This window comes from Eptatretus burgeri, chromosome 3 (genome assembly GCF_056783735.1).
Source record: "Eptatretus burgeri isolate ZD-2024b chromosome 3, Ebu_testis_v1, whole genome shotgun sequence".
Classification (NCBI taxonomy): Eukaryota; Metazoa; Chordata; class Myxini; order Myxiniformes; family Myxinidae; genus Eptatretus; species Eptatretus burgeri.
In genome coordinates this window covers 55,671,370-55,693,141 of record NC_140963.1, presented here as the reverse complement: position 1 = coordinate 55,693,141, position 21,772 = coordinate 55,671,370, and the positions used below count along the sequence as shown (strand labels likewise).

General features: G+C 44.1%; 1 protein-coding gene across 16 annotated transcripts in view; it reads left to right on the top strand.

Moving 5' to 3' along the window:
- The window catches only part of LOC147029952 (ADAMTS-like protein 1), a 545,848-nt gene that overhangs the window by 461,384 nt on the left and 62,692 nt on the right, over positions 1–21,772 (top strand). For all 16 annotated transcript variants that reach the window (XM_085873493.1, XM_085873499.1, XM_085873494.1 and 13 more), the window contains 3 exons: positions 15,940–16,067; positions 17,427–17,498; positions 17,598–17,702. In XM_085873493.1, the coding sequence (XP_085729619.1) occupies positions 15,940–16,067; positions 17,427–17,498; positions 17,598–17,702 (305 nt within the window). The remainder of the gene's footprint in view (positions 1–15,939; positions 16,068–17,426; positions 17,499–17,597; positions 17,703–21,772) is intronic.

Below are 21,772 nucleotides of genomic sequence, written 5' to 3'. Positions count from 1 at the left end.
GAAATTCCCCCCCTTGGGAAATTGATTTTTGGGACATTTGAGGACATGGACAGACTTGTGGATGTGTAGAGGGGACGTAGCTTAGCTACGTAGTGTTAAAAGGAACGTGCTACTAGTTTAAGGGACGACGTAGGAGCGCGAGTTAGTTAGGGGGTGCAATTAGAAGGATGGCAGAGTTCAGCGGTGTGTGTGTTGAAGAGTTGGTGAGTTGTGAGGTGAGTACTTGTTGAGTGAGTGAGGCCAGCGGGTCTGTGTGAGTGGAGTGAATGGGGAATGCATGGTGCGATGAGTGATTCGGGGGAGGAGTGACTCCCGCCCAAGGGACCCCGGGGTCAGTGTAGAGTGAGTTAGCTGGGTTAGTCAAATTGAAATATGGAGGTCGTTTTGTTGTTGGTGGGAAAGTAGGCTCGAGACCCATTTGGAGGGGTGCAGGAGCCCTGTTGACGGGCTTGGGAGCGTGGCTGCGAAAGGTGAGTATCGCTGAGTGGGTACCCCGGGCACCAGGCTAGTCGGCCGCGGTAGGCCATGGGCCCATGGGGGCCGGGATAGAGTAGTGGGCACGGTGCGCCTGCTTGGTGCGGGGGCCCGGGCGCCATTAGCCGCGTGGGCAGTGTTGTGGGCACGGGTGACCCTCGGAAAGGGGCCCGGGAGGCCGGCCTGCCACGTGTGCGTTTCAGGGAGGTGCCGTGGGGGGCACTCCCCGGTGTTAGGGAGCTGGTAGGCTCGGAGGCAGTGTAGTGCCCGGGGGTGCCATAGCGGGAGATTCGGCAGAGGGTCGTGCCTGCCTAAGGGAGCCACGTGTCCCAGCCAGGAGACCGTGTGAGGGCACGGAGAGAAAGTGGGGCGAGGCCCGAAATTGTAAGGACACCAACACAGGCGACGGGAATCTGGGTTGTTAGAACCAATAGTTTAAGCGAGAGGCGCTTGTTGAAAGCCCGGGGTAGTTTAACAGTTAAATGGTTAGGGTAGATTAGGAGATGTACCCCTCCGCACCATCCATCCCTCGCTGTCGTTGTGGGCCGCTGGACCCACTTTGGGTTATAGATCGCCGAACTCTGGGGAGGCCATTCTGAGCTTCGTTGGGCCTCGGCACAGGACGGTAGCTCTCCCTTATTCCCCTCCGGGAAGGGAATGTAGGGGTTGGGAGTAGGCTTGGTGACAGGATAGGTTAGCCGAACAAAGACGATAAAGGGGGTTAGGGGACGATTTATAGTGGGGAAGTAAAAATAAAAACAACAAAAAAAATAAGTTGGGGCTAAAATTGGTTTTTCACAAATTAAGGGAGTGGGGATGTACAGTGACAGGCAAAGGCGATAGGTTGGGAGGGAGACAGGTGGGTAGGTCCGAGCCCGCCCTCCAAGTGGCCAGCTCCACCGCACTCCCTCCACCAACCTCCACTGAACGGCAAGAGCTGGCCAACTTCATCGGCTGGCCGTGTTTTGCTCAAGGCGGAGGCCGGCCAACCATCGGCAGCTGTTGTTTTGCTGCAAGGCCTGTGCCATCGGCTGGCCGTGTTTGCTTCAAGGCCTGTGCCGGCCAGTTCATCTGCCCGCTATGTTTGCCTGCAGCGGCCTTCTTCTGCGGGCTGTGTTTGCCTGCTCACCTTGCCATGCCATGCCCACTGCCCACGTTCACCAGCCCCGTTCAATTTTTGCTTTGCCCCCCTGTTCATTTCCATGTGCGCCAGGATCCGCAAGGCAACAGTTTGCAAGCTGCGAGAACTGCCCTGTTGGCAGCTACAACACGGGCCTGCAGTGGCGGCCCGTGCACCGTGTTTGCGTCCATCCATTCATGCATCCATTCGTTGTGCTCATTGCGTGTGCCACTTGAGCTGGCACGGAGACTGCGTTGTGCAGCCCATGCACCGTTGTGGTTCACTGCGTTCAGTTCAAAAGGGAAGGCCTTGGACTGCGTGTGAGCAGCCAGCCACGTTCCCTGTCACCTGCATTGTTTGAGCCAGAGACTGCATGCGAGCAGCCTGGCTCCCTGCTAACTGCTTTTCTTTTGCAGAGTTCAATGATCCTGGGCCATGGTTTAGTGTAAAATTTGTAAGTTAAGGTTAAGATGTACTGTAAATATGAGTGCGCCCCCCCGGCATGTCTGTCTAGCGCCGGCAATTTTATTTAAGTCGTCCGTGTGAGTGAGTTTGTTTAGATAGTTACGCCCACCTCAGGTTATTTATTTTTGGGAGACGAATACCATGAATGTCGCACTCAGGGATCCGTAGGTAAAATGTACTAGGGGAAAACTACACACATGATGGCACACGAAAATTTGTGACGACTCGGGACGAGTCTGTAAAGGAGGGGGTAGTGTTGTGGTTACCAAATTCGCAAAACCACCATTCAGGTCCCTTAGGTGAGGTATCTCGGCAAGTATATGTGTAGTTAGGCCCAAACCCGTTGTCTAGTGGGAATACATGTCATTTATGCGTGCTGCGACTCTTCAGGATAGCCGTTTTTCTTTTACTATCTTTATTTTGGACCAACCGCCATGATTACCACCACAACCACAACATCAACCACCAACCACAACGCCGCTTCACCACAGCCGCCACGACCTTCACGTCACACCTCGCAACCGTAGCATCGCCACCGTTCTTGCCCCGCTGTGGGTACCGGTGTTGGACTCGTGCAGGGCGCGCGTCGAACAGCGTGTACAAAATCACGGATTTTGTGCTTCAAAAACGGATCAAAAACGACACACGCCCACTTTTTGCCGTCCAATCGGTGAGCGAGGGGTGATTTGGCCCCGCCTCCAGGACGATCGATATATGCAAATTTGTGGATCAAAAAGCCTTCACGCCCACTTTTTCTCGGGCCAATGGGGAGCGAGGTGAAAGGTCAAAGGGAGAGGATCAAAGGCGAAGCTACGGGGGGATAAAAGGACCGTGTTCGTCAGTCAGAGGAGGAGAGTCGAGAGTCGAGAGTCGGAGAGTCCAGAGGCGGAGAGTAGGAGAGTCGGAAGCAGAGGGTCAAGACTTCGCGGGCGGTGGAGCTGCTCGTCGTGTGCGTTGGAGTCGGAACGGAGGGGACGAGCTGTGGAAAGGCGACGACACCAGGCGAGGGGGAGCGCGCGTCGTGCAGGGAGCTGCCCCCGAGGGAGGCCGACAGCGCGACCTGGCCGAGGTGGAGACGCACACCAGGGATAATAAAGATCCTCTATACCCCGAGCATCAGCAACCCCCTCCTGTTTCCCCCCGCGCTGAGATAGTGCGACCAAGGGGGCCCCTTTCCCACCCCCTACCAGACACCCTCCGCGATGCCCGCGGGGTTGCGGCGCCATCGCCGCTCCGCGTCTCATCACCAGACGGGTAGGCGCGACCCGGTCTCGGCCTCAGGCCCGCCTCATCCTTGAGGGTATTTCTTTTCCTTGGTTTTGGGTATGTGTTGTCGGCGCTGTCTGTGAAGTAAAATTGTATAAGTGTTGCCGTGTGCTCGGTAGTCGGTATTAGCTCTGCATTGTGTTTTCGCTTTTATATTTGCTTTTTGTGTAAATGGAATTGTGTTTTTTCTGTGTGCTTTTGGTGGAATTGTATATGTGTGCTTCCCGTGTGCCGCGAATAAATGTGCTTTGTGTTGAACTGTTTCCGCTTCGGCCGTCATTTCTCCCATTGAATCCTCATCTTGCTTCACGTAAAGGGTTGGTAGTGGGCTGAATACGCCCGATAATTAATCGAACCGTCGAGGTCGACGATAACACCGCTCGGTTATTCTGATAGTACGCAGACGGGTCGGCAAGTGGCCCGTGTCCGAGATCGACCTGCGGCGAGGTGCGATCGCCCGATCTACCCTCCCGCGTGGGTACTTAGGTAGGTCGAATTTGGCGAGCAACCCTATCCCACGCGGGGGCTGGTTGGCTCGATCGCGGTGAGACCGAAAGGTCCACCCGAGACTGGTTACCGGCGTTGGTCCGGGAGGGCCACGACTGGAGTGTCCGTCCGGTGGGCGGCGTGCAGCGGTCGAGTTACGTGGCCGTCAGCACGCCAGCGCGAATCCGCAACAATATATATATAAATATATATATATATTTATATATATATATATATATATATATATATATATATATATATATGTATGTGTCTATATGTATATATATATATATATATATATATATTTATATATTTATATATATATATATCTTCATATATATATATATATATATATATATATCTACATATATATGTATATATATATATATATATATATATATATATATATATATATCTACATATATATGTATATATATATATATATACATATATGTATATATATATATATCTACATATATATGTATATATATATATATATATATATATATATATATATATATGTATATATATATATATATATATATATCTACATATATATATATATATATATATATAGATATCTACATATATATATCTATGTATATATATATATATATATGTATATATATATATATATATATATATATATCTATCTATATATATATATATATATATATATATATATATATATATATATATATATATATATATATATATATATATATGTATATATATATATATGTATATATATATATATATATATATATATATATGTATATATATATATATATATATATCTATGTATATATATATATATATATATATATATATATATATATATATATATATATATATATATCTATGTATATATATCTATGTATATATATCTATGTATATATATATCTATGTATATATATCTATGTATATATATATCTATGTATATATATCTATGTATATATATATCTATGTATATATATCTATGTATATATATCTATGTATATATATATATGTATATATATCTATGTATATATATATATATATATATATATATATATATATAAATATATATATATATATATATATATATAAATATATATATATTGTTGCGGATTTTTGCGCGTGCGCGGCGACGGCCACGTAACTCGAATCGCGGCACGTCGCCCACCGGACGGACAATCCAGTCGTGACCCTCTCGGACTAACGCCGGGAACCAGTCACGGTGGACCTTTCGGTCTCACCGCGATCGAGCCAATCAGGCCCCGCGTGGGATAGGGTTGCTCGCCAAATTCGACCTACCTAAGTACCCACGCGGAGGGTAGACCGGGCGATCGCACCTCGCCGCAGGTCGACTTCGGACACGGGCCACTTAAGCGACCCGTTCCGTACTATCGGGATAACCGAGCGGTGTTATCGTCGACCTCGACGGTTCGATTAATTATCGGGCGTATTCAGCCCACTACCAACCCTTTACGTGAAGCAAGATGAGGATTCAAAGAAAGAAATGACGGTTTAAGCGGGAAACAGTTCAACACAAAGCACATTTATTCGCGGCACACGGGAAGCACACATATTCAATTCCACCAAAAGCACACAGAAAAGAAAGACACAATTCAATTTACACAAAAAGCAAATGTAAAAGCGAGGACACAATGCAGAGCTAATACCGACTACCGAGCACACGGCAACACTTATACAATTCTACTTCACAGACGGCGCCGACAACACATACCCAAAACCAAGGAAAAGAATACCCTCAAAGATGAGGCGGGCCTGAGGCCGAGACCGGGTCAGGCCTACCCGTCTGGTGATGAGACGCGGAGCGGCGATGGTGCCTCAACTCCGCGGGCCTCGCGGGCAGTGTCTGGTAGGGGGTGGGAAAGGGGCCCCCTTGGTCGCACCATCTCAGCGCGGGGGGGAAACAGGAGGGGCTGCTGATGCTCGGGTATCGAGGATTTTTATTGCCCCGCAACGAGCGTCTCCACCTCGGCCAGGTCACGCTGTCGGCCTCCCTGGGGTGCAGCTCCCTGCACGACGCGAGCACCCCCTCGTCTGCCCTCGCCGCCTCTCCACAGCTCCGTCCCCTCCGTTCCGACTCCAACGCACACGACGACCAGCTCCTTCTTGCCAACTCCACCGCCCGCGAAGTCTTGACTCTCTGTTCCCTCTCGACTCTCCTACTCCTCTACTCTCTGGACTGACGAACACGGTCGCCTTTTATCAGCCCCGTGGCTTCGCCCTCTCATCTTTGACCCCCTCCCTTCGACCTTTCACCTCGCTCCCCATTGGCCCGAGAAAAAGTGGGCGTGAATGCTTTTTGATCCATAAATTTGCATATATCGATCGCCCTCCAACGCCCTGGGGCGGGGCCACCTCGCCCTCGCTCACCGATTGACGGCAAAAGTGGGCGTGTGTCGTTTTGATCCGTTTTTGAAGCACAAAATCCGTGATTTTGTACACGCTGTTCGGCGCGCGCCCTGCACGAGTCCAACACCGGTACACAGGCGGAGCAAGAACGGTGGCGATGCGACGGTTGCGAGGTGTGACGTGAGGGTTGTGGCGGCTGGGGTGAGGCGGTGGGTGGTGGTGGTAACAATGGCGGTTGGTCCAAATTAAAGATAGTAAAAGAAAAACGGCTATCCTGAAGAGTCGCAGCACGCATAAATGACATGTATTCCCACTAGACAACGGGTTTGGGCCTAACTACACATGTACTTACCGAGATACCTCACCTCAGGGACCTGAATGGTGGTTTGCGAATTTGGTAACCACAACAATATATATGTATATATCTATATTTGTATATATATATATGTGTATATCTGTATGTATGTATATATCTGTATGTATATGTATGTATATATATATATATATATATATATATATATATATATGTACTGTATATATGTATATATATATATATATATATATATATATATATATATATATATATATATATTTCCAGATCGCTTTGCTTCTATTTTAATTTGAACAATCAGGGACATCCTCTTCCTGATTTTCCATCTCATACAGAATCTGATATTCCTGTTCCCATTATCACATTATCACTAACAAAAATTTTAGAAGTGAAATAACTCTGCAGGCATGTTCCCAGTATGTGGAGATATCAAATTTCTTCCATCTTGTTCATTCTCATATTTCGACTTTCACTTTTTGCTGCCAATACAGTATTATAAATTGTTTTGGATATTCATGTTTGATTTCATTATGAACTAGATGACCCGTGAACCCGTTGGGTTCCCGTTGTGACAGCGGTTGATGAAAAAAATCATTTCAAGAAAAAAACAAAAAGATAGCTCCAGCGAACTTTTCCGCTGAAGTTGTTTGCATTGATCAAATTCTCCCGAAGAGTACTTGACTGAAATGGGAGTTGATTTTTAAATACTTGTTATCTTTGCCCAATTTGAACAAAACTTGATACTGCACACCACAGGAGAATGGTGAGTAAGGTGGCCCTAAAATTTTTGCACCATCCTGTACCGTTTTTGCTGTATTTAGGGAGCATACATACATATAAGATGAGAGTTTTCGTAATATAATGGACCACCCATGAACCCATTGGGTTCCCATTGTGACAATTGATTTTTTAAATAATTTTTTTGTTCCCCGATTTGAACGAAACTTGATATTGCACGTCATTATGAAAAAGAAAAAAAAACGGAGAAAAGAAAGTCGAAGAAATTATTGTGCGTCATCTAAACGCAGTTTTATTTATTAGTGAACACGGAAGTATTAGATCAAATGGCGATGTTTATTTTATGCGTAAAAATAAATCGTTCTTTGTCTATACTAAATGTTTGAGATTTTTAAAATAAATCATTTCAAGAAAGAAAAAAAAAAGATAGCTCCAGCGAACTATACCGCTGAGGTTGTTTGCGTTGATCAAATTCTCCCGAAGAGTACTTCACTGAATCCGGAATTGAATTTTTTAATAACTTTTCCGTTGCCCGATTTGAACGAAACTTGATACTGCACACCACAGAAGAATTTTGAGTAAGGTGGCCCTAAAATTTCTGCACTATCTTGTACCGTTTTGGCTGTATTTCAGGAACATACATACATACATACATACATATATACATACATACATACATACATACAGACAACATGAGAGTTTCAGTAATATATAGATATAGATGTCCTGTGACTTCAAGGTCAAAAACTGCTTAGCCTTTCAAGAAATAATTTTACCAACACCAATTTCCCTCAAATTTGTCCCCTTACCCACCCACATACCCACCCCCTCACGCACCCCCTCCAAGGAGAGGGAGGCAACTCCTATATTAGGGTGTACATTAATATTTATTTAGCTTTGTTGCTACCTTTTAAAATTATCCCTTTTTGCTCAACAGTTATCTCATTTCCTTTGGAGTCTAGATTCTGACTTTGACTTTCTATCCCTGGTTAGTGGCCGCTGTTGATCTGAATAGATATCAGCTGACCTCTGAAAGTCGCCTCTCTCTCTCAACGGGACTCTCTTGAGTTCTTTGTGCCTGCTTACTCTTTCGATGCGCTTCCTGTCTGCTCGGCGCGTGAGTATTGCGATCAACGCGTCTGTGTGTTTGTTTGTCGGCAGAATAACTCGACAATATGAGCAGCTACAATCACCAAGTTTAGCACAGAGCTCCATATTGTACACACATACATGATTATTGCAATACTTATGTGTGGACCTATCACCATGGTGAGAGTAAATAGAATCCTGGACTAAACTTCTGTCTTTCTTTTTTTTTTCTCAAAGTTGAACTCATCCAAGACATTCACAATATGAAGCCCTGTGCTAAATTTAGCAGTTCTAGATGTCCTCGTTATCAAACAACAGGGAATAAGAAGAAACTTTTGCACTGCAGGTGACCACTTTGGCCCATCATGCCTGCGCTACACCAACACCAATTACCACTACCCATCCACACGCAAGCTACCTCAAAATCCTGCCAATATCCCTGTACCCCTTTATCCCCAATGCATCTATGTGTCTATAGATTTCCAATTTCAATCTATCGACTGTTTCTGCTGCTATTACCTTTCTGGAGAGACCATTCCATCCATTAACTACTCGATGACTGAAAGACCCCTGCCTTAATACTATTCTCACTTTCATCTTTATTTTCAGGCTATCGACCGTGGTCCTGTCACGGTCTATTTTGCTGAAAATCCTCTGTACTTATATTGTCTAAACCCTTGACTAATCATTGTTTTAAACATCTCAATAAAATACCGCCACAACTGCCCCTTTTATAATGTATGAAGTCCCATCTCCTTCAGCTGCTTATCATGGCTTTGTCTCGCTAGGCATGGAATCAATATAGTTGCCCGACAATGAACACTCTTTATGGCAGGTATATCAGATGTGGTGACCAAAATTGAACACAATAATATGGGTGAGGCCTCACTCAATTCCTACACAGTGTTAACACGACCTCTTTTGATCGACTCGAAAGCCTGGGTGGTGGGGGATAGTGGGGGAGGTGTGGCAAATATATTTGGGGTGGTGGCTAATAATCTCCCATGTCTGCAGCAGGGGTCAGTAAACCACTTGCACTGTGGCACGTGTGCAGGCGCGAATCGTAGGGGGGATTTATTTTATTTTTTATTTTTATTTTTATTTTTTCCTCTCTCTTCAGGCCCATGACCAGTCCCTGGGTACTACCAAAACGTTTGCAAAATTTGGTGGAGATCAGCCCAGCCCTGTTTTTTTTCTATGATTTTCAGATGTGCACACACACACACACACACACACACACACACACACACACACACACACACACACACACACACACACACACACACACACACACACACACACACACACACACACACACACACACACTGTATGTACAGAGAATTGCCTTATTTAATATAGTAAGAATTTATCCCCTTAAGAATACAATCCAAACCCTTGATTGCTTTACTTATTGCTGTGTGACACTCTGCTATCCGTTTGCAACACCCCCCCCCCTTTTTTCATCCATATATATATATATATATATATATATATATATATATATATATATATATATATATATATATATATATATATGTATATATATATATATATATATATATATATATATATATATATATATATATATATTTATACTGTATGACCACCACTAAATCCTTCTCCTGCATGACATGTACCCCTTGCATTATGTAGTCTCTATTTTCATTCGTCTTTCCCATCCCCGTCACCTTACATTTCTTTATGTATCTGTCAATCTTTTGCCCAATCTGTTAAAGTATCTCGACTTTTCTGAATCTGATCACCCTCCCCCTCCCCCTCTCCATTCCCCTCTGTGTTATCTACCTTCCAAGTGTTGTTTTGTGTTTCGCCTGCAAATTTCAAAAGCTGACTCTTAACCCCACAGTCCTTCCTGTTGATGTAAAGTATGAATAATAATGGTCCCAGTTCTGATCCCTGTGGTACTCCGCTACTTATATCCTCCCAGCTGGACATCCTTCCAATCACAGCCACTCTTTGATTCCAATCATTCAGCCAGTTTTTCAATCCAGTTTGCTACTCCAGCCACCACACTGCAAGCCCTCACTTGAGCAAACACTTTTCTCTGGGGTACCTTATCAAATGCCTTTTGAATTTAATATAAACTACATCCATTGCACAGTAACAGCCACTGATGCATTGAATATATGTTATGACCTCTCCTTTAATTACTTTTAATTTATTCAAATGGTTCCCCACCCCTTCTCCCATTAACATATCCATCACCTTCCCCACAAGTGAAGTCAAGCTAACAGGTGTATTGTTCTGCTTTCTCTGTATCCTTTCTTAATAACGTGTTACATTTGCTACTCTCCAGTCATCTGGTACTGGTCCTGACTTCAACTAGCTGTTAAAAAAAATCGTCAACACCCAGCTTATCTGCTCCATCACCTCCCACAATACTTTTGGATTCATATTACCCACCCCTCCAGCTTTATCATCCCTTAGTTTTTATACCTATTTCTTCACTTCCTCCACTCTAACTTGGATCTCTTCTCAAAGCCCTTGCTCACCACTGAGATAGATACTCTCAGCTATTGGAATTCCCCCCCTGACTATGTGTGTGTGTGTGCGTGTGCGTGTGCGTGCGCGTGCGCGTGCGCGTGTGTGTGTGCATATATATATATATATATATATATATATATATATATATATATATATATATATATATATATATATATATATATATATATATATATATATATATACATACAATATGAGCTGGACGAAATGTCAGGACAGGTCAGATTAGATCTGTGACTTGCTGCAGGTACCAGGTAAACCTGTACTCACCTGTTCCATGGTCGGGTTGTCGGTGACAAAACTGTCTCCCCCCACAAAGTTTCTTGGTGCGGAGGGTGTATGATATAGACATCCAGCAGGATGAAGAACAAAACCTATCAAAGGGTGGAGGAGCTTCTTGTGAGCCAACGGCCATCCATATCTAGTGCCCAACTGTGTCTGCGGACATCCTCCTGCAGTTGGGTTACTGTGTTTTTTGGAGGTTGGTGTCAGGATTTGCACTCCGGCCACTGTAAAAACCCTTCATTCCGCAAAACATACTAAAAGCATTAAAAAAATCGGAAAACCCACTCGGTGGGAGTACGTCCTTTGCAGCTGCCCTGCAAAGGGCAGCTCACCGGATGACGGGATTGGGGCAAAGCCTTTAGGACCCCCAATCTCTGATGATAGGAGGGAAAGCACAGGGGAAACCTTTCCGGGTCAGATTGCGGTTGTGTGTGTTGGGGTGGTGCTGAGGTGTCGGCCAAAAACGGCGGTCTCCTTGGGTTAGCCTTAGGCGGTCTCTTTGGATGGGTGCCTGGAATGTCCGATCTCTGAGAGAGGTTTATCACCTCTCTGTTATCATCTGAGCTCAAGCGTTTGGACATCGGTATTGCAGCACTCTCTGAGGTTCAGACACCGGATTACGGCAGGATCATGGCGGGTGGTTACACCTACTTTTGGTCTGGTCACTCTGCTGGTTACCATGCCAAAGGAGTTTCTGTAGCTGTGTCCAACGAGCTGACTCCTATGATAGTTGAGGTAACACCGGTCAACGAGCGTATTATGAGACGAAGGATTCATCACTCCTTGGGTGTCATTTCCCTGGTCTATGTATATGCTCCAACTGAGGCGAGTGATCTCACCATGAAGGACCCATTCTATGCCACGCTCGAGTCTGTGGTTGATCAGTGCCCCAGGCGAGATTCACTTCCCGTCTTGGGGGATTTCAATGCATTGACTGGAACTGATAGGGATGGTTATGAGACATGTGTTGGTCCCTATGGGGCTGGAACTGTGAACCAGAATAGCACTAAGTTGCTTGACTTTGCAAGGAGTTATGGACTGAGAGTAGTTGGTTCATCGTTTCAGCGCCCACAGGCCCATCGCTGGACTTGTTATTCCAATGCTGTCAGTGTGGCAAAGGAGATTGACCATGTGCTCATTGATGGTCGCTGGAGGATAATCCAGATCTGCAGGGTCAAATGGAGTGCTCAGTTCCTCAATACTGACCAAAGGCTTGTTGTAGCAACTCTGAAGTTGCAGCTTAAATCTGGGAGAATGGTACCATCCTAGCCTAGGCTGGATGTTGGGAAGCTCAAGGATGAGAGGGCAGTTGAGGAGTTTGCGAGCAGGCTGAGTGGAGATTTGGGGGGACTGGGTGCTTTGGGGGATCCTAAAGAGTTGTGAAGTGCCTTCAAGACCACCGTCCTTGATGTTGCCGGGAGATGTCTTGGAACTCACCGTAGGGCGAATAAGAATTTTTTCTCTCAAGGGACACTGGATACCATTGACCAGAGTCGTAGGATGAATGGCAGAACTGAGCTGTTCAGGGAGCTGAGGCATAAAACTGTATGTGCTCGAAGGGTGGACAAGGAGGTCTATATGCAAGGAATCTGTGAGGGGGTAGAGCATCACCTGTATTCAAGTGATTGTCGTCCTGCTTACAAGGGAATTTGCGCATTGCGTTCCTCCAAGCACATCCCTCGGTGTACTGCAGTGAGAGCAGAGGGTGGTTGGCTCTTGACAGAGGAGTTCGAAGTGAAGGCCCGTTGGGCCGGTTACTTTGAGCGGTTGTACCAGGTTGTCCCACCAGCTGTCGAGTTGGATGTCAATTGTGTTACTGTCCCTATTGCTGACCCTCCAATCAACTGTGGTCCACCTTTTTTGTGGAAACATGGGCTGTGGTGAACCAGTTGAAATGGGGTAAAGCCTCAGGGATCTGTGGCATCCATGTTGAACTTCTCAAGACTGGTGGAAATGGTGCACTCATGTCATTGCATGCAGTTCTGTGCTCTGCCTTGAACACAGGCATTTCCCAACTGATTGGAAGAGGGGCCTTGTTGTCCCTCTCTGGAAAGGGAAGGGTGATCACCAAGACTGCATGAACTACCGAGGGGTGACGCTGCTCACAGTGCCGGGCAAGGTCTTTGCTCGGATAATTCTTGATGGGGTTCGCCACCATCTGCTTGAGCAGCATCTAGAGCAGTCAGGCTTTACACCAAAGAGGTCAATGATTGACCGTATCATTGCTCTTCGGGTCCTCACCAAACGCAGACGAGAGTTTCGGCAGGGGCTGCTTGCAGCCTATGTTGATCTCTTTGAAGCGTTTGATTCAGTGAATTGGGATGCCCTCTGGAGGATTATTGGTCTTCGTGGGGTGCCAACAAAACTGATCGATCTGATGTCTGAACTACACTCTGGTACTGACAGTGCTGTGAGATGTGGTGATAAAATCTCTGACTTATTTCCAGTTGTTACTGGAGTTCGTCAGAGGTGTGTACTGGCCCCCACACTTTTCAGCTCCTGTATGGACTGCATTCTGAGGAGGATTTCGGAGAGATCAAGCTGCGTTGCATCATTTGGGAATGTCAAGATCTCTGACCTTGATTTCACAGATGATGCAGTCATCTTTGCGGACACTCTAGATATCCTTTTGGGGGCCCTCGAGGTGCTGAATGAGGAGTCGGAGCAGCTGAGATTATGGGTTTCCTGGGTCAAAACTAAGATCCAGGCTATCAGTGACATCTTGGATGCTGCTATCCTGTCTGTACCTGTTTGTGGTGAGGATGTTGAGGTCTCGGAGAGATTCACTTACCTTTGCAGTGATATTCATGTTTCTCCTGGCTGTGAGCCAGAGGTCAACAGACGTCTGGGTCAGGCCTGAGGAGTCATGGATGTACTGGATCATGGGGTGTGGCGCTGCCGGTACCTGTGCAGGAGGACGAAAGTCTGAGTCTTCAGGTCTTTGGTGGTTCCAGTCTTGCTCTATGGATGTGAGATATGGACTCTGACCAGGGATCTGACACAGAGACTTAATTCCTTTGGTATCAGGTCTCTTCAGAGAATCCTTGGCAATTGCTAGTCAGACTTTGTGCCAATGAGTGTTTGCTGAGAGAGACTGAAATGAGATTTGTTACCTGCATAGTCCATGAGCGTCAGCTGTGGCTGTCTGGACATGTGGCTTGTTTTCCTGGCGCTGATTCTGCTCACCAGATTCTCTCAGTGAGCGAGTCTCGTGAGTTGAGAAGGCCAATGGGCCAATGACTTTCCTCGTGGTTGCAGCAGGTTGATCAGCATCTCAAGGAGATGGGGATGGGCCAGGAATATGCCTGGTGGATGGCCAGACGGAGGCCCCTGGAGTACCGGCGGAAAGTGGATGCAGCGACGCGCTGCTCCAGCACATGCTCCCATACCTGACCTGACTACACTCCTGAAATTTTGAACTTAATAAATGCCTTCTGCTTATCCTTGATTCCACTGCATACCTCCCTGCTCAACCACCCAGATTTCTTTCTCACCTCTCACTGGATTATACCTACTCTATACCATACATGTTTCCTCCCGGAAGGTTGCCCATTTCTCTGATACAGACCACCCACGCATTAACCTGACCAAACCTAAAGCTCCAAAATCCCAAAGTTTGCTCTTCCAAAATTGAACAACCTTGTACCACAATCCCAAACTTCACATCTCAACAATAGTGTTGTGATAACTGTGTTGTGGTTGCTTGTTCGCAGACGCTGTCCCACCACCACCTCATCTCCTTTATTGGGATTACTTGAAAAGAGGTCGAACACTCCCCTCCCCCTTGTGGGTTTTTCTTCAAACTGGATTAAAAGCAGACCTTGAACAAGATCTATAAAATCGTCATCCACTCTGACTTTCTTGACCAAATCTATCCCGGGGAAATTAAAATCTTCCATAATCAATACTCTTCTTCGATCACTTTCGTTTTTTGAATTATTCAAGTTTCCATCTTTCCTGCTCTTCACTCACATCAGGAGCCCTATAAAAGCATCCTTCAAGTCTCTTACTGTTCTTGCAATCTCTAATTTCTGTCCACACAGAATCCTCTACATTAATTCCCTCCTTAATGCCATGCTTTTCCAGTTATTCTGCCGACAAACAGACAAACAAACACAAAGACGGGATCATCGCAATACTCACGCGCTCGGCCGATGGCCACGGCGTGAGTAATTATTATTGGTGTGAATGTGAATGCAGTTATGGGAATAATGCCAATAAATAAATTTAGGCAGTTGATAGAGCAAATAATAATGTATTTGTGATTGCAGAACAGGAAAACAAAATTGCATTGATTTTGTGGTGGAACCTATTTTTAGCGATAATATTGTGAGAAAAATATTTATTTGGAGGATATATGTGTTTGTCATATTCACATGCTTGTGAAATACGGTTATATAGAAAAATGAGCTTAATTTGATCGATCGAATCAAATTTTTACTTAACCCTCTAGAGCCCCAGGGGTTATTTTTTTGTTCACCCAGAATATTTCGTGGGCTCTTGAGGGTTAATGCAAGGAACTTTTCACCTGTTCCTCATAACGAGCCTCAACAATGTCTAGGAAAAAGAAAAAAAAACTAGAGGAAGTCCATCATAAAACAACCACCAAGGAAAGGTGTGTGTGTGTGTGTGTGTGTGTGTGTGTGTGTGTGTGTGTGTGTGTGTGTGTGTGTGTGTGTGTGTGTGTGTGTGTGTGTGTGTGTGTGTTTTATATATAATATACCATTAAAGGAAATTAAATCGGCCTTGCTGATACTCGTATGAGGAAGTCAATAATTGTTCAAACCATTTTTTTTTCCAGAATCTTGCGACTGCCTGACCGCTCACTAAAAATCTTGAACCCAGTGGAAAGCGACGCTGGAGTGTACACGTGCACAGTGAGCACAGACTCTGGCTCTGACTCAGAGTCGGTGCTCATCGCCTTTGCAGGTACACAATCTCGATGGCATGAGATACCTTTGGTTAGAAGAAAGAAAAGTTCTCACTTATCTTGACCCAGGACATGTAAATCCGATTTCCCAGCAGTGATTATCAATTAGAAGTAGACGGGAGTTCCTGCACCTTTGGCACAAGATCAATAGCACTCAGTGTTTGCAGCTGTATCGAAAGGCGCTCTTGCCAGGGTACCCCATACGTTCTCCATGAGTTTGGCCTATTCAATGACTATGGAGCATTTGATTGCAGGATTGTGTGAAGCACTGCAGCCCAAGAAGGATGGCATCGATTGAGTTTCCATCAGACAGTTGCCGTATTTGGTATTTTGAAGCCTTTAAACTTTCTGTTCCAGTGAGCCTTAAAATGGTACCTTTAACAGTTGTGTATCAAGTCAATAGGTGAACAAGGTACAGTATATGTTACTTAGGCTTTACAAATTAACTTACATGATCTTTAGAGATATACTGATGTTGAATATTTAATTTATAGTCTGGAGACCTTTTTCGATGCATGTGCATGTGCATCGATGCATGTGCATGTGAAGCATTACATATGGTCACAATTATTTATTTTCTATGTTCACGCTTGATGGGATCATCAGGTCGTATGTGAGCGTTCCTTCCTTGTTTTCAGTTGTTGCTTTTGGTTCATGTTTCGATGAGTTTTCTGGAACTGGGATATTGAAATTTTTACAGATGAGCAAGTGGATTTGTCGACATACTTTGTTGTGCCTTTGTGTGTACAGATGTTCTGACATGAGTTATTTTTACATCTCAAAAGGAGGTGACTCGTGCTTTTCTGTTTCTACCTTGAAAAACCTACACCTGTCTGATTGACTCAGTCCCACCATTTTATTAAAGCCATTGGTGTAGTGTCCCTTGTTTGGGGGCATTTGTTACGATTTGTTCTCCATCCCAATCTTTTCACCATTCCGATGAGCTTTCTTTGTCTATCCCCAATCTGTCCCCAATCTCCCTGATATTTTTTGTCATTTTCCCACTTGTCAGTGTATATCTGTTGATATTTCATTTATAATATTTTTCTATTGTCTTGTTTGCAATGGTTTGGGTTGTATCGGTTGCTGTTTTGGTTTCGTGTGTGTGTGTGTGTGTGTGTGTGTGTGTGTGTGTGTGTGTGTGTGTGTGTGTGTGTGTGTGTGTGTGTGTGTGTGTGTGTGTGTGTGTGTGTGTGTGTGAACTTCTCACCAGCATCCTGCTCACTTTCCTGCCACTTTAAATCAAACACCAGGCCTGGCCAGTCGGTTTGTGAAAAACTTGAACCAAGAACTAAAACTCTTTAAGAGTGTTTTCGTTTATTCCTAACATATAAAATGTTATCTTCATCTACCAACAGCACCAGCTGAAATGGAAAAAGCCCAGAGGGCACAGAAAGCTACGGGAGGCTCATCACGCTGTCGAGTCGAAGGTAAGTCCTGAACGCTGTTGGAAATGAGTGCCTCTTAACCACAAAATTGAGCAAATTTTGCCAGGAACATAACCTGCTCACTTGTTCTGTCTATCACAGATCTTCCAAGTCTTATTCCAGCAACTCCCCCTGGTCTTCGTGTGGTGGCAACTTCGGTGAAAGGAAATGTGGTGCGGGCCAATCCAGGGGAGGCCCTTCTCATTGGTAGGCCTTGCACTTAAGGCAATGCGTTCTTCTGTTCGACTGCGCAGCATATTAGCAGCTGAGCCACCTTGTTTTGTTTTGAGAACAACGATGTACAGCATATTAGTTTTGCTGATGCTAGGCGAAGATAAAGACATAATAAAGACAGCTTTTGTCTGACATAAAAGCATTGGATTTGAAACTTCTTATATCATTGATATAATACTACATGCTCATACCATAATTTGTGGAGATCATTACAGGTGTCTAAAACGCTATAAAAGTGTAGATTTGTAAGAAATCTTTATGGATTATTTGTTCAACTTTCAGGCATATTTTCTACATACATTTCCATTCAAAATGGCTTGTAGTCCACTTCCACGGAGTTTCTAATGGACGTCACCAGTTGACCGCCACCATTAGGCTAAGGCTCCCTGTGACCATGTGTCTGTTAGAGGGTGCTCCATCGTCCATTGTGTAACTGCACATCATACAATAAACTGACGTCTATGTACGCGAGGACTCAGCGTCAAACATCTGCACTGGGGGACGTTAACGGACAGCAATGTAGTGCTCAAAAGGCACTTGAAAGCAAGCTGCTAGTGCCTGCCTTTGCACTCCAGATTTTGTATCTCTCAATTGCATGTTTTGTAATTTACTCAGCATATGATTACTCTCATCATACTATATCAGGAGTAAATTCTATTGCTTCGATTTAAGGGGGTTTTTTTCTTTCTTTTTTCTTCCCCGTGATTCATCACAATTATTTTGAACAATACCCATATGCAATGCATTCTGGATCTATCTGTAATCAATCGTCTTGCCTCTAAGAATAATGGCTGTCATTCAAACCCATTTAAACTTCAAGAAAATGTCCATTTTGATCAATATTGGTGAATGAATCAGGAAAGCAAAGATAATAATGTGCTTAAGTTACATGTATAGTGGTAAATTTGTGCAAGGAATTCAATGTACATTGAAACTTCCACCGGGATGAGTCCATTTAATGCATCGTTCCCCTCTCGTATGTTCTGGCAAGCCAGGGACCCAATGGATGTCAATGCATTCATGCGGACCTTGACTCGTATGAACATGTGTCATGCATTACCTGCATGACGAGTAATGGACTAGAGCGACATCAAAATGTGCACACGGAGTTTCAGCCGCAAATATTATGTGCATTAGTTAAAATTAGATCGTTAACAAAGGCTGCGCTTTGTGTTTCTTTTTCTGGAACTTAGTATAGCAGGATGTAATAATAATCAAGGAATTATTTACATGTAGATTAAGAGGTTTGTTACATTACACAAGATTCTTCATTTCTCCAACTCAGGGCCCAGTGAGATTTCCCCAATTGGTAAAGAATGGAATACACAGTGGCCTGTAAAAGTATTCACCCTCCACCCCCTTCCAAAGTTTTCATATTTCGATGCCACCTGAGCTTATACTCGAAAGTGAGAAAGCAAAAAAGTGGAGATAAAATGTGAATATGTTATTATTAACAGAGAAAAATCAGATGATTCTCAGTTGCATAAATATTCAAACACTTCAGGTGCAAATTGCTTGTTTGAAAGGTTACAAAATATGTGCAATATGTTTCACCTGTATGCAATCAGTGGTTTAACTTAAACAATTAAGCTCCCGCACTTATCTAAGGAGTTTTAAGGTGCAACTCAATTGGTCAATCAACAAGGCAAACATGAAGACCAAAGAGCTTTCCCAAGAAGTTCAACATAAAATGGTGGAGAAGCACCATTCAGGAGAGGATTATAATAAGGTTTCAAAGTCACTCATTATCCCTTTGAGTATGGTGAAATCCACCATTATGAAGTGGAAGATGCATTATACCACCCAGACACTACACACATCAGGTTGCCCATCCAAACTCAGCAGCAGGGCAAGTTGCAAACTGGTTGGGGATGTCACTGTAAATCCAACAATGACTTTCAGAGGTCTGCAAGGCTCGATGTCTGAGATGGGGGTCAGTTATCAATATCCCGTTCCCTTCACAAAGCTGGCCTCCATGGACAGGTGGATGGACATCCAAAGATGCCATAACTGAAAAAGACTAATCTAAAAGCTCCGATGGAGTTTGTGAGAAAGCATCTTGATGATACTACAGGCATGTTGACAAACGTTTTGTGGTCGGTCAGACAAGACAAGTCCAGTCAATGTAGCAAATTTGAGGGGGTAACCCACCACTAATTGCAAAATAATTTTTTCCACTGCAGTGCATTTCAGTAAGACCCCCTAATCACCACACTAAAAGTCCTAAAAAATCCAAGCATGGGAAAGTAGTGTAATTTGCATAATATGAAAATTAGCTTCCACCATAAGAGAAAATTCATATTTTCACTATAACTTTGCATCTAAGTGCCCAATTGAAGCAAATCAAGTGTCTAAACCCATGTTTTGAAGGTCAGTGAACATGATAGGCACATTTGCAAATTAATATTTTTGAATATAATTTGCATAATATGCAAATTATTTTCTGTCATAAGAGAAAATTCATATTTCACTATAACTTTGCATCTAAGTACTGTATCCGATTGAACCGTAACCCTAACCCTAACTTGTATTGTTTCTGCTCTGTTATTTCATGAATAACAGCTAGCTATGGCGGAGTCTGTTTTCTGCGAGAAGAGTTTAGAAGATGGTCAGGATACTGCAATCCTACGAGAAAAGGGGAGCGAGAGTATCAACAGGGCCAGTGAGCAGCAAGGAAGTAGTACAAGAACTCATAAAGGTCAGCGAGTACACACAGAATGCCGACGGGTTTTCACTCATCCACAGACGATTGCAAAGGCACAGGAAAAAGTAACTGAACAAGATCAGCCCTCACCGTGTATCCTTCGTTCAGAAACGTCAACGTTCAGTTTGGACAAGCACTGTTTGTTTTGTGGTGAACCAGCTACTTACAATGAGAAAAAGTGTGATGCCATGGATGTCTATCCTGTAAGAACCACATCATTCCAAAATATTGCCTTGCATTCATGTTCACAAAGGAAAGATGAATGGTCTACGATAGTTTCAGGCAGAATTGCATCTGCTCATGACCTAATCGCAGCCGATGCAGTTTACCATCAAAGCTGTAATGTCAACTTCAGGACTGGGAAGCACGTTCCACAGCAACATTCCTCTGGACTAGGTAGTGTTGCAAAGAAACAAAGGCTTGGCAGACCCAAAGAAGCAGAAAGATATGAAGCATTCCTGTTGGTTGCAAAGTACCTGGAGGAAAATGATGATGAACAGATTACAATAACAGACTTGATTGAGAAAATGGAGACAGGTTTTTGGGTTCAGAGGTTGCAGCTTATGACTTTACGCATATGAAGAGTAAACTCATGGAACATTTTGGTTACAATATCATAATAACCGAGCTGAATGGGAAGCCAAATGTTGTAAGTTTTAGACGAACAGCAGCAAATATTCTCCATGACTTTTACAAGGAACAGAAGAAAGAGGACCCCAATATTGAGAAAATACGAATGATAAACACAGTTGCCAAGCTTATCAAGAGTGACATAAAGGCAGTTGACTCTTCTAATGATGTCTCTCCAACCAGAGAACAGATGTCATCAACAGAAGCAGCTGTGCAGTTCATTTCACAGTCACTACTGATGTTGTTGCAAGGTTTGTTCGTTGGCAAAAACACTGATCTGAAGGTAGCATCAATTGGACAAGCTATAATGCAAGCAACAAGGCCAAGAGTCATTCTAGCCCCATTGCAATTTGGACTAGCAACTGAAACGCATCATCAGTTTTCATCACGGTTCATCGTAGATACTCTTCATAAACACGGCTTCAGTTGTTCCTATCCTGAAGTGCGGAAGTTCGAGAAAAGTGCCGCTCTTACACAAGGGGCAGAGTTGCCTGAGCCTGAATTTGAAGAGTTCATTCAGCATGTTGGTGACAATGTTGATCACAATATAAGAACTCTTGATGGCTTTGGAACATTCCATGGAATGGGGATTATTTCCACTTTCACACCAGGAAAGCTGCTGAGTAAACCTGTACCTAGAGTATCAGTGGCAATGGATGACATCATAAAAGTGGGAAGGATCAACATCAAAACTTCCAAATTTCAGCAC